Below are 14,705 nucleotides of genomic sequence, written 5' to 3'. Positions count from 1 at the left end.
CTTGTTCTGATGTGGCTATATCCAAATTCTCAAACAAAACATTAGCAGTTTCCATCTCTCCAGTTTCCCTCTGTGTTAATTTCAGTCTCAGAAAGGTTTTCTCCATATGATGGCTAAGATGGCCCCAGAGTTGTCCCTGTCAGCTTAGCAGTCCTCTCTATGTTGGGGCTCTCATTAGTTGGTGAGGAGACAGTAATTGACTAAGCTGATCACAGTGTTCATGAGAATTCTAGACTCAGATTGGTCAGTTTTGAAGTTCTGTGGGCATAAAACCAAACTTACTAGAGTTAACTGCTTTTTTGCCTCCAACTGGGATAAACACTGTGGTTTACCTTGCCAAAACATACTGAGAAAATAATTTATGTATCTTCAATTTTCTTGCTCCTACCTCTGGCTCATTTGCCACAGGGTGAGTACAGGGTCCCTGCTTTAGGTTTTTTTCATCCTCACTATTGTGGATTATGGTTAGGGCCAAACAACACAGCACAGAAGTAGAGCCTTCTTCCCTTAGGTCTTGGCTATTCTTTAATCTACAGCCATGGTTTTCTGTAGTACACGCCTTGGATTAATTTCCTGCTTCTCTCTCCTTATATTTTGAAAAATCTTACCTGAACACAAACTTCAGAGATACCTTTTTTAACACATGGAGGCACAGGTACATATTCCCGCCCTCCCCACCCCCCACTTTTCTGACCTCTTTATTTTCTAAGATTAAAATTCCGAAATCTTTGTTATTTATCTTTTATTCAGTCCTCTGCTTTCATTAATACAGATTGAGCATCCCAAATCCAAAAATTCAGAATTTGAAATGCTCCAAAATCTAATGCTTTTTAAACACTGACATGACACTCAGAGGAAATGCTCATTGGAACATTTCAGATTTTCAGATAAAGGATGCACAACCAGTAAGTACAATGCAAATATTCAAAATCTAAAGCATTTCATGGATAAGGGATACTCAACCTGTATTTTTTTCATGCTTCTGATGTCTGCTTATAATAGCAAAAGTTTTTCTGGTTTTTCATGGTTAGACAATCTAAGAGTTGACAATGACCCTAGAAATTTAGAAGTTGAATAACTCTATAACAGAAACTAATTACATGAGATTAATATCTTAATCTTTCATTAACTGTATTGTCATCTCAGTAGTTCAATTTATCCAGCACTTTTTTTAACTGCTCTTATGTAGAAGGTTTGCCTAATTGCTGTACTTATTTTACTCTAATTGTGTTTATTTAGGTATTTCCTTGAAATAACTTTTTCTCATGTTTTAAATTTTCACTTTATTCCAGTCTATCAGTTATCTCTTGATGTGTAACACATCACCACATAAGTTAGTAGCTTAAAACAACCACCATTTATTTGCTCATGATTCTGTGGATTGGCAGTTTTGCCTGGGCTCAATAGAGTGGTTGTTCTGCTGGTCTCACTTGGAGTAACTCATGTATCAACATTCCATCTGACAATGCAGCTGGACCTGAAGGCCCAGGATTGTCTCACTCATGTATCTGGCAGTTAGGGCATCTTGTTTCTCCTCCAGTTGACTCCCTGGCCTTCAGTAGTCTAAACTCTGCTTTGCATGTAATGGTAGAAACAACAAGAGGGCAGAAGCTGAAGTGGCAAGGCCTCCTGAATCCTCTCCACATTTGCACAGTGTCACATTCACCACATTCTCTTGTCATAGCAAGTCATTAGATATGAAAAATGGGGAAATAGGCCAGTTATTGATGGGAGAGGAGCTTTGGAAAAGTAGTACACAAGCTTGGGCCTGTGAGTTGTCATATTATACCTGGGGCCTTCTCCACATGGTTGCTCATCTATATAAGGGAGCTGTCTGGGATATACATGTGCTGCAATATGTTTTTGTTTTATTTTTATTTCAATGGCTTTTAGGGTACAAGAGGTTTTTGGTTACCTGGATGAATTCAGAGATTTTAGTGCACCTGTCACCTGAGTAGTGCACATTGTACCAAACATGTGTGTTTTTATCCCTCACTCCCCTTCCACCCTCCCCCTTCTGAGTCTCCAAAGCCCATTATATCACTCTGTATGCCTTTGCATACTCATAGCTTAGTAGTCACTTACAAGTGAGAACAAGTTGCTACAGAAGACATTTTTTTTTCCTTTTTATGGCTGAGTAGTAGTCCATGGTTTCATGGTGTATATATACCACATTTTCTTTATCCACCCATTGGCCAATGGGCACTTAGGTTGGTTCTATATCTTTGCAGTTGTGAATTTTGCTGCTATAAACATATATGTGCATGTGTTTATTTCATATAATGACTTCTTTTCCTTTGGGTAGATACCCAGTAGTGGGATTGCTGGATCAAACATCTCCTTTTAGTTCTTTAAGGACTCTCCATACTGTTTTTCATAGAGGTTGTACTTATTTACAAGCAGTGAATAAGCATTCCCTTTTCACCATGTCTATGCTAACATCTACTGTTTTTTTTTTTTACTTTTTAATGGCCATTTTTGTAGGAGTAGGGTGGCATCTCATTGTGATTTTTAATTTGTATTTCCCTCATGATTAGTGATTTTGAGCATTTTTTCATACGTTTGTTGGCTGTTTGTATGTCTTCTTTTGAGAAATGTCTATTCACATCCTTTGTCCACTTTTTGATGGGATTATTTATGTTTTTCTTGCTGATTTATTTGAGTTTCTTATAGATTCTGGATACTAGTCCTTTGTTGGATACATAGTTTGCAAATATTTTCTCTCATTCTATGGCTTGTCTTTGTTATTTATTTTGCTGTGCAGAAGCTTTTTAGTTTAATTAGGTTCCATTTATTTATTTTTTGTTTCGTTGCATTTGCTTTTAGAATCTTGGTCATGAAGTCGTTCCCTAGGCCAATGTCCAAAAGAGTTTTCCCAGTGTTAATTTCTAGAATTTTAATGGTTTCAGGTCTTAGATTTAAGTCTTTGATCCTTGTTGAGCTGATTTTTGTTTGAGTTGAGAGGGATCCAGTTTCATTCTTTTACATGTGACTTATCAATTTGCCCACCACCATTTAGTAAATAGGGTGTCCTTTCCCCATTTATGTTTTGTATGCTTTTGTTGAAGATCATTTGGCTTTATTTCTGGGTTTTCTATTCTGTTCCATTGGTCCATGTATACAATATGTTTCTTAACTTTTGACCATAGTATTTATAAACAAACAATGTTAGTGAAAAAACAGGTAATCAAATTTTAATGAAAATGGGGGAAAACACTAGAATAATTTAAGTACCCAAGAGATGTAAAACGCTACTCATTTAAAGCTCAACTAAGCAACAAAAAATATAATGAACATATGAATTATTTTATTAATTTGTCAGCAAGAAAGTGATTTCCATGAAGGGGAAAGGAACTAATTTTATGGTGTACCCACAACATATCTGGCACTGGGTTTATGACATAACTAATTTATTCCTTACTGCAATTTTATGAAATGGACTCTCATTTCCCACCCATCCAGCCCCACCCACCATTTTCAGATGAGAAACTAAGGTTCAGTGACTTCAAGGAACTTACTTAAGGCTGCATAATAACTAATGTAGTTATAAGTTGAACTCATAGCTTTTTTACTTCAAAGCCAATATTAGGTTTTCTCATTCAGCTCTGCAGGATAGGGCATTTTTACATCATAAGAGTGCAAAATTGCCGAATGTTTATATCAGAGGGTACATTAATATATTGGTTTCTGTGCTGCATGTTACCACCTTACAGTATTTAAATCTGGCAATTTTCACTTGAGTTATTCTACATGTATAATGAAGAAGAAGAAGAAATGTTGTGTATTTTAAGTTCACAATTCTTAGCAAATGAAGTAGAGAATTTGTATTAAAGACATTGAATATCCTTTGTATGATACACCTCTGACAATATTGCTTTTCTACAATTATATGTTCCAGTTATAGTAAAGAGATACTAGTGAAAACAAAGAAATCTCTTTTTTTGCCCCTCAGATCTAATTGTGTTTGCTTGCCCAATTTAGGAAGCGCTATAGAAGTGAAGGGAGTCCCAGCCCTAGACAGTCCCCGAAGCGCCGGCGTGAACATTCTCCGGACAGTGATGCCTACAACAGTGGAGATGATAAAAGTAAGCAGACTCTGTTTTCTGTCTCTCTATATTCATATTCATTTGTAACCATGAAACCATCCTTTCATACTAGTAGGAACTGATGAATTAAGATTTTTAAAAAGTTGTCTTGCTTTGCTGCCTCTAAATATCTCCTTTTGTAACTAAAGTATGTGTTAGAGTACTGTCATTTTCTACTATTTAGAGTAAAGCCATATTTTTGTTTTTACTAAAATTATTGTCATTTTTAAAGTTTTTAAATGATCTTGATCTCGTGATCCACGCGCCACGGCCTCCCAAAGTCCTGGGATTACAGGTGTAAGGAGAAATTGACTTATTATAATCTATATGTACCATGCAGTGGTTACTAACCTGGTGAGAGTGTGATTGCTTTTATCTTTTATATAGATGAAAAACACAGACTCTTGAGCCAAGTTGTACGACCTCAAGAATCTCGTTCTCTTAGTCCCTCGCACCTCACAGAAGACAGACAGGGTAGATGGAAAGAGGAGGATCGTAAACCAGAAAGGAAAGAGAGTTCAAGGCGCTACGAAGAACAGGAACTCAAGGAGAAACTTTCTTCTGTAGATAAACAGAGAGAACAGACAGAAATCCTGGAAAGCTCAAGAATGCGTGCACAGGACATTATAGGACACCACCAGCCTGAAGATCGAGAGACATCTGATCGAGCTCATGATGAAAACAAGAAGAAAGCAAAAATTCAAAAGAAACCAATTAAGAAAAAGAAAGAGGATGATGTTGGAATAGAGAGGGGTAACATAGAGACAACATCTGAAGATGGTCAAGTATTTTCACCAAAAAAAGGACAGAAAAAGAAAAGCATTGAAAAAAAACGTAAAAAATCCAAAGGTGATTCTGATATTTCTGATGAAGAAGCAGCCCAGCCAACTAAGAAGAAAAGAGGCCCACGGACTCCCCCTATAACAACTAAAGAGGAACTGGTTGAAATGTGCAGTGGTAAGAATGGTATTCTAGAGGACTCCCAGAAAAAAGAAGATACAGCATTCAGTGACTGGTCTGATGAGGATGTCCCTGACCGTACAGAGGTGACAGAAGCAGAGCATACTGCCACCGCCACGACTCCTGGTAGTACCCCTTCTCCTCTATCTTCTCTTCTTCCTCCTCCACCACCTGTGGCTACTGCCACTGCTACAACTGTGCCTGCAACTCTTGCTGCCACTACTGCTGCTGCTGCCACCTCTTTCAGCACATCTGCCATCACCATTTCCACCTCTGCCACCCCCCCCAATACCACCAATAATACTTTTGCCAATGAAGACTCACACAGAAAATGCCACAGAACACGAGTAGAAAAAGTAGAGACGCCTCACGTGACCATAGAAGACGCACCGCATCGCAAGCCTATGGATCAAAAGAGGAGCAGCAGCCTCGGGAGCAATCGGAGTAACCGTAGTCATACGTCTGGTCGTCTTCGCTCCCCATCCAATGATTCAGCCCATCGAAGTGGAGATGACCAAAGTGGTCGAAAGAGAGTACTGCACAGTGGCTCAAGAGATAGAGAAAAAACAAAAAGCCTGGAAATCACAGGAGAGAGAAAATCTAGGATTGATCAGTTAAAGCGTGGAGAACCCAGTCGAAGCACTTCTTCAGGTAATAAAATTGAATTGTGATCTAGTCACTGTTTCCTAGGTTAGTATATTTTATACACATTGTAATTCTAAAGTAATGCTAAATTGGTTACTTTACATGCTGCCTTAAATTTTATGGAACTTTTTAAAGAAAAGCTTAGCTGCCATATCAAAATGTTACCTGTTATCACATTAATACCAACATTATAATAGAAATACATACAGTAGTGTTAATCAGTTTAATATCAGGATTTTAGTAGTATGTCTTGGTGGAAGGGTTTATGTGTTCAATTCCCTTATCGATGCCTATGATTTTAACCTTCCTGCTATTCTTCATGCAGTCAAGGCTGCCTCTTTTGACCACAGAAAATAAGATAGGGGAGTAGGAAGAGATCAAATAATGGAGTGATTAGTTCTATTAATGCCTAATCAGTTTATGTACTTCTTGGAAGATATTTTATGGTTATAGTAGAAATAGACAAGGAAACTTTTTTTTTATTTATTAGAACTTTGAGAGAGGAATTTTTCTTAAAATGATTTATATGTTTGGATATTTATAGAGAGAAATGTATATGTAGAATATAGAAATATATAGAACATATAGAGACAATATGGAATATAGAAAATTACATAGAATATGGAAAAAGGTAAATTATGTTTTAAAGGACCCTGAAATGAAGCATTTTGTTTCTATTTTATCATGTGCTAATAACTCCTTGTATATGGTATATTTATTTTAGATCGCCAGGATTCAAGAAGCCATAGTTCAAGAAGAAGTTCTCCAGAGTCAGATCGACAGGTCCATTCAAGATCTGGGTCATTTGATAGCAGAGACAGGCTTCAAGAACGAGATCGATATGAACACGATAGAGAGCGCGAGAGAGAGAGGAGAGATACGAGGCAGAGAGAATGGGACCGAGATGCTGATAAAGATTGGCCACGCAACAGGGATCGAGATAGATTACGAGAACGAGAACGAGAGAGAGAACGAGACAAAAGGAGAGACTTGGATAGGGAAAGAGAGAGACTAATTTCTGATTCTGTTGAAAGGGACAGGGACAGAGACAGAGACAGAACTTTTGAGAATTCTCAAATAGAGTCTGTGAAACGCTGTGAAGCAAAACTGGAAGGTGAACATGAAAGGGATCTAGAAAGCACTTCCCGAGACTCGGTAGCCTTGGATAAAGAGAGAATGGATAAAGATCTGGGATCTGTGCAGGGATTTGAAGATACAAATAAATCCGAGAGAACTGAGAGTCTGGAAGGTGAGTGCTGCCTCTTTTGTCTGTGATACTGCTTTATTTCTTTTCAGATTTCGTGGGAAACAACTATTTTCTTTTGAAAGGGCACCCACTAATGGGCAAATTGACTCCATTCTCCATTCTTTTATAGAGGAAGTAGATTTCAGAAGGAAAAGGCCTATAAGATAGAGAGAGACATATATATATAGCAGTACCATTAAGGCAGATTTGGTTCACATAAACCTAAATAAAATAAAAGATTGTTTAGATGCAATGTGTATAGATGTTGAAGAATAACCATCACATCCTTTTCTTAGATGTTAAAAAAACAAGATTACAAAAATTGAAATGACTTCTCAGTTCAGAGAGGGATTCAAATAATTATTAGTGAATCCCTATTTTCTAGGGCAATTGAGAACAAATATATGAAACAATAACTACCTGAAACTGTATTTAATATAGGATTGACTGGAATCCCACTGGTACTCCCTAGTCCTAGAATAGGAACGCTAAGTCCGCATCAACTCAGAGCCAGCCTCAGCTATGTGAAACCTCACTCTCCATGCTTCTATTCTTTACCCTTCAGCCCCCATTTACTAGACAAGCTGACTCATGCCTTTCCATTCTCTGCCCTTCTTTGTACCCACTCATACCATTTCCTGATAGACCTTTTTCTTTTATCTCATCTTTCTTAACTCAAACTTCAAGTCTCAATTTATACATTATTTTCTCGATGAAGCCTTCTCTGCTCAAGGCACTTACTGTTTCAAATTCATCTCTTCACATTACATTTTCATCTCAATTTTGAGTATAAATAGCATCAATCATAAAGCATGGTTCTGATGGAGGTACAACCCTGGGATATAATTGAATATAATTGAATTAATCATTATAATAGCTCTCTTGTGATTGGAGTCAGTATCCCTCATCTCTAAAATATATAATTTGCTAGTTATGATCACAGATAATATAGAATAGAAATGTATAGGTGAATCACTTGCTATGTGATGTAAAGTTTTTACTCAAAGTAGGAAAATGAGTTGGATCAACTTGAAAAATCAAAAATCCTATTATGTGCATTTATGTTTAGATGTATGTTTATATGACAAAGTTACTAAAATTGGTTACGTTAGAAGTGACTTAGTGAGGATATGGGGAGATTATTATAGAATTTAATAACATGGAAAATCACTAGAATGACTAGAAACATAACTTCTTATATTTTATTTGCTGCAAATTCATACCCATAAAGCATGTGGTTACATTTTGAAACTTAGTATTGTAGATTCAATGACATGTATGGTTAGCTAGTGATTGTAAACATTAAGTGTATTCTGTAATTTTAGGATTAAGTTCACAACTAACTCACCAAGAGACAAAGTTTAGCATAGGTGGTTGAAAAAAGTTGGTAAAATAAAAAAAAGAACATACACTAGTGGAACTAACAAAGTTATTTTTAATTGTATTAAAGCATTTTTCTAAAAATTGTGTTCATCAATGAAAGATCATTGAGATAGGAGGAATTGAGATGTTGAGAGAGAATTAATGGCACTTCTTGTATTTTTACCTCACTGCTGTAAAGTTTATACAATGAGCTAAATAATATGAACTAAGATTTAAGCTTCAAGTAAATTTTTTAAATAAGTTTGCAAGTTTTTAAATTACTTTATTTAGATAAATTGTGAAAATTTGAAAACATAACTTCAAAATCTTTTGAAGTTAGTAGATTTGTCTGAGTTTTAAAGTTTTAAATTATCAAAAATTAACACACAATCAACATTAGTATGTTAGTAGTAGCTTTTGTCATATTTTAATTGTGATCTTATAAGCTGTTCTGATCATTGCTGTCCAGATTGTATTCTTGCTGTTAAAGTTTAATTTAACTAATTAAATTTTATTTTTGTTTTCTTTTGATATTATCAAATATTTGAATAATTAAGAGATGTAGTTTTCTGATGAAAAAGATGTTTTTCACATTGTTGTAATGTGTGTACCCTTTACCTTTTGATTTGACTTAGTGATCCTCTCCCTTTAATGTTGTCTTTGATCTGAAATTAATTTGTCTATTTAGCAGGAGATGACGAGTCCAAGTTAGATGATGCACATTCATTAGGCTCTGGTGCTGGAGAAGGATACGAGCCAATCAGTGATGACGAACTAGATGAAATTCTGGCAGGTGATGCAGAAAAGAGGGAGGATCAACAGGATGAGGAGAAGATGCCAGGTAACTATTTGCAGAGGTGGTTAAACATGAAAATTATCTGTTATATGATATTAAAGTATTCTTACCTTCTACTCTAAGACACTTAGAATTTTTCCTTTTACATTTTACTTAAGGTTGAAAGGCCAATAAAATGAAAATTATAGCCTATATGCCTACTCCTTTTTAAGTAGGCATTGTCTATGAATTAGAAAGGGTCTCATTTAAAATAGCAAAATTCTAAAGTTTATTTTCCAGAATTTAAGAATCATATTATATGACTTGGAATCTAAACAAATACTGATTGTCTAGCAATGTTCTTTCTACGTAGTAGTTGTATGGTACAAAGCTTCACAGCTGTGGTGACACAAGCCAACTTTTCAAACAACCTGTCAAAAATTGACAGTAGTTGAAATTATATTTGAACACTATATACCTCTATCAATTTTCTAAATTTGGTAATTATTTTGACTTACAATACTTTGCGTGTTGCCGGAACTCACTCTAGTGATTATACCATAAAGCAACACCCCTTAACATTCCTCTTGAATCATTCCAATTAGTGCCTGATTGTTACTAACAACTTTTTAAAATCACAGTGAGGATCTTTTCTTTGATTATATAAAATACGAAATTTTTATTTTAATTTGCTATTATATTTTGCAATTTTTTCTGCTGATGTAGAAGGTATGTATGATTGTTATCTTTGTTATTTTCTGGTATTAGGTATTTCCAAGTAGAACATTATTTCTTCAACTGTTCCTTCTCAGTGGATGAATCATTTGCTCTCAATGCTAGTAATTGTCACTCTCTGACTCTTAAAGGGATTTCATAATGAAATAGTTGTTCTTAAAAGTTAAAATGTATGTGTGCACACACTGCAAACACATGTACTCCTAGATTTAACCCTTAAAAGGATTCTGGTACCAAGTTTCAAAAGATGAGAGCCAATATGAGTGAAATAATAGAGTTCTTTCATTGGGGATCTCCCATTGAGTTAAAATGAGTTATTTGTATGGGTGGGTTGGGTTACCTGTTTGCTTTTGGTGGGAAGGTTTTTTTATTTGTCAGAGTCCTTAGATTCTGAATATTATATGGGAAGGCTTTTATTTTAAGAATAGGACATTTTTGGTTTAAAGTACTTTTCATTTTTTCTGTGTTTTCCTTGATTTATATAAATTTCTATGTAGATAACAAGACTGCTATTTCTTGGTGTAAAACAAATCTTACTTTTTAACTTTTTACAGATCCCTTAGATGTGATAGATGTGGATTGGTCTGGTCTTATGCCAAAGCATCCAAAAGAACCACGAGAGCCTGGGGCTGCACTCTTAAAATTCACACCTGGAGCTGTTATGCTAAGAGTTGGGATTTCTAAAAAGTTGGCAGGTTCTGAACTCTTTGCCAAAGTCAAAGAAACATGTCAGAGACTTTTAGAAAAACCCAAAGGTAGTTTCATTTTACTTTAACTATATAATGTCTGTTAACCATTTAAGATGCCATCTGAAGAGGATTCTGATCTGTTCTTATGTAGCACTTAACACTGTATAGAAACTATTTTTTGAGAAATCATTTATAGTCATTATTTAACCCTCATGGTCAAAGTTTCTCTTTAAAATTTATTTTGAGAAGAAGAGTTATCCCACAGAAAAGTTGGAAAAAGAGTACAATGACCTTTTTGTATTAAAATTACTTATTAACAGGCCAGGCGTGGTGTCGTATGTCTGTAGTCACAGCTACTTAGGGAGGTTGAGGCAGCAGGATTGCTAGAGCCCAGGAAATTGAGGCTGCAGTGAGCCGTGATTGAGCCACCACACTCCAACCTAGGTGACAGAGCAAGACCCTGTCTCAAAAAAAAAAAAAAAATTAACCAATAAGTTCTAATATCAAAGTGCTCAGTGGTTTGCCCTTGGCTAAATGAAGCAGAGCCAGGAAAAACAGACTACATATTTTTCATGTCTAAAGAAATTGGGTATTTTGGCAGCCCTTTCCCCTAGACACCTACCCAAATGCCGGTGTGTAGGTTGAGTCTTTAACAAAGTGATTAAGAGCTTGGTCTGTAAGGCCGGATGATCTGGATTTCAGTAGGCACGCCACTTACTGGGTATTACTTAATCTGTGTGTTAGTGTCATCATCTGTAAGTCAGGAATAATCATACCACCAACTTCCTATGGTAATTAGGAGCAAATAAGTTATTACAGGCAAAACACTTAGAACAGTTCCTGGCATATAGTAATACCCAATAAATATTAACTGCTACTTTGAAAATATCCTATCACTCTGATTTTTGACCTTACTGCAGCAATTTTTAGTTATTCCAGATTATCTAGCTTATGGATTCTGGTGGTAGGGGTTGTTTGGTTTTGGTTTTCACTATCTCTGTCTCATCTAGTACCTACCTTAGTTTATTTTGCAACTTACTAATACTTTATTGATGGGGAGGGTCGAGTAGATGGTAAAAAGAAGGAAAAGGAGGTAAAAGGTGAAAGGAACAACATTAATTAACAATTTTATGTCATGTCCCTGGATGTAAAAGTTTAGTTAGTATTAAATTTTTTACTAATACAAAATCAAAAAATACTGTTTTATGAGTTTTATGAATTCATGCCCTTCCTTTTATCTATTAGCATAAGCAGCAAATTTTTTTATTTTAATATAGCCCAATAAACCTAGAGTGTACATGTACAAAATACATATAATTATAATTGTGAACATGTGTTAACCGAAAAATGACCCAAGACTTTGTTCTTGCCCTACTCTATCTGCCTTGTTTGTTTGGTTCTGTGACCTTAAGCAAATAACTCCTGTGAGCCTCAATTTTATTTGTAAAGTGATGGAATAAAACCCCTAAAATCTTACCCACCTCTAAAGATATTTGTTTCTGTGACCTCTTGCTAGTAGCATTTCAAGTTAAAATCTGGTTTGATTTTGCTACCCATGAAATACGGTTCGGCCCTTACTTGTTGATGACTTAACCTAAACAGTGAAAATATACACTGTAAAGGGTGGGGTGATGTGGCTTAACAATCAGACCTCTTCTATTTTTTGCTGCTATGGTGGTTGTATTAGAGAACTGATGTATTATCTTGAATAAAGACTTTGTCTTGTTTACTGCCATATCCAAGGTCTAATTATCTATCTATATTTTCTGCTATTGCCCAGAAAAGTCCCTGACATACATAGTAGGTATTCAGTAAATATTTATGAAATAATTGATACTGATTTTTCAATTCCATTTGGTCTATTCAAGTGTACCAACATGAAAGAAAACATAATCATACTTCATATATAATTTTTAAAAGAAACAACTAAAGCTTAAAACAGAAAATTTGTAAGTGTACTGAAATTGAAATTGCTTTTGTCTGTTTTCTAATTGCACTAAGGTTAAGTTCATTTTTTTAGTTTTTAATTTTTATGGGTACATGGTATACATATTTGTGGGGTACATGAAATACTTTGATACAGGCATGCAATGTGTTAATAATCATGTATGGAAAATAGAGTATTCGTCCCCTCAAGCGTTTATCCTTTGTGTTACAATCCAACTACTCTTTTAGTTATTTTTAAATGTATAATTAAATTGTTATTGACAATAACAGTTTTTTACAACAGGGTGTTATAGTCACCCTGTTGTATTATCAAATACTAAGTCTTATTCATTCTTTTTTTTTGTACCCGTTAACCATCCCCCCAACTCCCCACCCCCACTACCCTTCCTAGCCTCTACTAACCATCCTTCTACTCTCTGTTGGTTAAGTTCTTTTGAGCTAAACTTTTAAGAATGCATTTAGTCTGTTTCTTGAGTAATTTGGTGCTGCTCAGTTCAAAACTATAAAGAGACTGGAAATTTAGCCATGTTATATACTCCCTGAGGAGGTTTGCAGGTGTGTGTTTTGTAATCTACTATTTTAAAAGCCAAAAATAAGGATCCCAATAAACAGAAATGTGTGCTAATGAACAATTTTCAAGGAAGGGTGTAGGCTCAATGCATTTATTTTATATTATGTCTGTAGTGGAATGGTAGTTAATGTTTTCGTTTTTGTTTTTAATCATGTGCATATATGACTATATCATTGGTTGGTACAAACATTGGTATATCTGAATCATCTGAAAAACCTGCCCCTTTTTTCCCTTAAGGTATTCTAATCCAACTATGGTGATTCTCTTTCTGCAAATCTGGTGGTAGAGCCCAGGGAATGTTTTTTAAAAAGCTCCTCAGCTGATCCTGATAGACTCCAGTGTTTGAGAACTAGTTTCGGGCTGTTCTATATATTTACACCTTTCTTATGTTACATATCTGTTGACTATGTGTGTTATATAAGACTGGTTTCTTGTTAATTATCTAATCTCAATACTTACACTTTGCAACCCAGAAAATTGAAATCAGCTATGTAATGCAGCTCCATTTTGTTCTCAGTAAAATGTGTCTTTTATTTTTACCCAAGCGTTTACTGCTTTTCTTTGTGGGTTGTAAAAGTAACCTGCTTGATCGTGTTGTATGAATAGAGGCAGTACCTGCTGTCTTTCGTACTCTTGACCGACTCTTATTTATTTGGATTACTGACTGGTCCTGTTCTGTTATTTTGACTTCCTTTGTGTCTATTTTTAACCCAACCTCTTTATATTTTATTATATCTTTCCTTAATTCTTCTGGGGTTTTTTTTTTTTTGTATGTTCAGTGTTTTCTCCCCTACCTTGCATGTTGTGACTTAAAACTAAGTGATTTTAATTTAATACATTGTCCCAGGTTTTTATGGTGACCAAATCTAGGACAAAGTTTGCCAGTTATCTAACACTTTTTCACTTTCTTAACTAATTTTTTTAGAGGTTACAGACTTGAATATTTTTATAACATTTGAATCTTGCTATAATAAAGTCTTGAAATCTAGAACTCTAAGTAGTAGTTGATGGTAAGCAGTATACTGAATTAGAGTTCAATGATTCTTAACTTGAATGTTTCTTTAAAACATCCTTTAAAAACATTATTTAAATAAATTCCCTGGGGCTGGGAGCAGTGACTCATGCTTGTAATCCCAGCACTTTGGGAGGCCGAGGCAGGCAGATCACTTGAGGTCAGGAGTTCAGGACTAGCCTGGGCCAACATGGTGAAACCCCATCTCTACTAAAAATACAAAAAAAAAAATTAGTCAGGTGTGGTGGTGTACGCCTGTAATCCCAGCTACTTGGGAAGCTGAGGCAGGAGAATCGCTTGAATCCAGGAGGCGGAGGTTTCAGTAAGCCGAGATCGTGCCATTGCACTCCAGCCTGGGCAACAGAGAGATACTTTGTCTCAAAAAATAAATAAATAAATAAAGTTTTTAAAATTAAAAAAAAAAGTTCCCTGGGCTCTACCTTGAGATCTACATACAATCTGCTTTTCTTATATTTTAAGTAAATTTAAAGTGGCTATCAGAATATTTATTCTTGTTTGAGACTACCAACATAACTACGTGTTGAAGGTGCTTCACAGAGAATATATTACCTTTAATATGAAATAATTTTCACCAATGTTGCTAACTTTAATAAAGTATAGAATTTGTAGAATATTCAGTTAAGTAGTTGGTAACCCTTTTCTATTTTAGTAAAACTT

At 35.3% G+C, this 14,705-nt stretch overlaps 1 protein-coding gene across 14 annotated transcripts in view; it reads left to right on the top strand.

Moving 5' to 3' along the window:
- ZC3H13 (zinc finger CCCH-type containing 13) overlaps nt 1–14,705 on the top strand; it is a 98,906-nt gene that overhangs the window by 78,993 nt on the left and 5,208 nt on the right. For 8 of the 14 annotated variants that reach the window (XM_055244402.2, XM_055244403.2, XM_055244401.2 and 5 more), the window contains 5 exons: nt 3,982–4,085; nt 4,473–5,696; nt 6,415–6,939; nt 8,987–9,139; nt 10,363–10,563. In XM_055244402.2, the coding sequence (XP_055100377.1) occupies nt 3,982–4,085; nt 4,473–5,696; nt 6,415–6,939; nt 8,987–9,139; nt 10,363–10,563 (2,207 nt within the window). The remainder of the gene's footprint in view (nt 1–3,981; nt 4,086–4,472; nt 5,697–6,414; nt 6,940–8,986; nt 9,140–10,362; nt 10,564–14,705) is intronic. The other 6 variants (XM_055244407.2, XM_055244406.2, XM_063619091.1 and 3 more) reach the window with 1 other exon arrangement.

The sequence above is a fragment of the Symphalangus syndactylus genome, chromosome 15 (genome assembly GCF_028878055.3).
Source record: "Symphalangus syndactylus isolate Jambi chromosome 15, NHGRI_mSymSyn1-v2.1_pri, whole genome shotgun sequence".
Classification (NCBI taxonomy): Eukaryota; Metazoa; Chordata; class Mammalia; order Primates; family Hylobatidae; genus Symphalangus; species Symphalangus syndactylus.
Note: the sequence above shows the minus strand (reverse complement) of the source record. Positions and strands in the feature narration are given on the sequence as shown.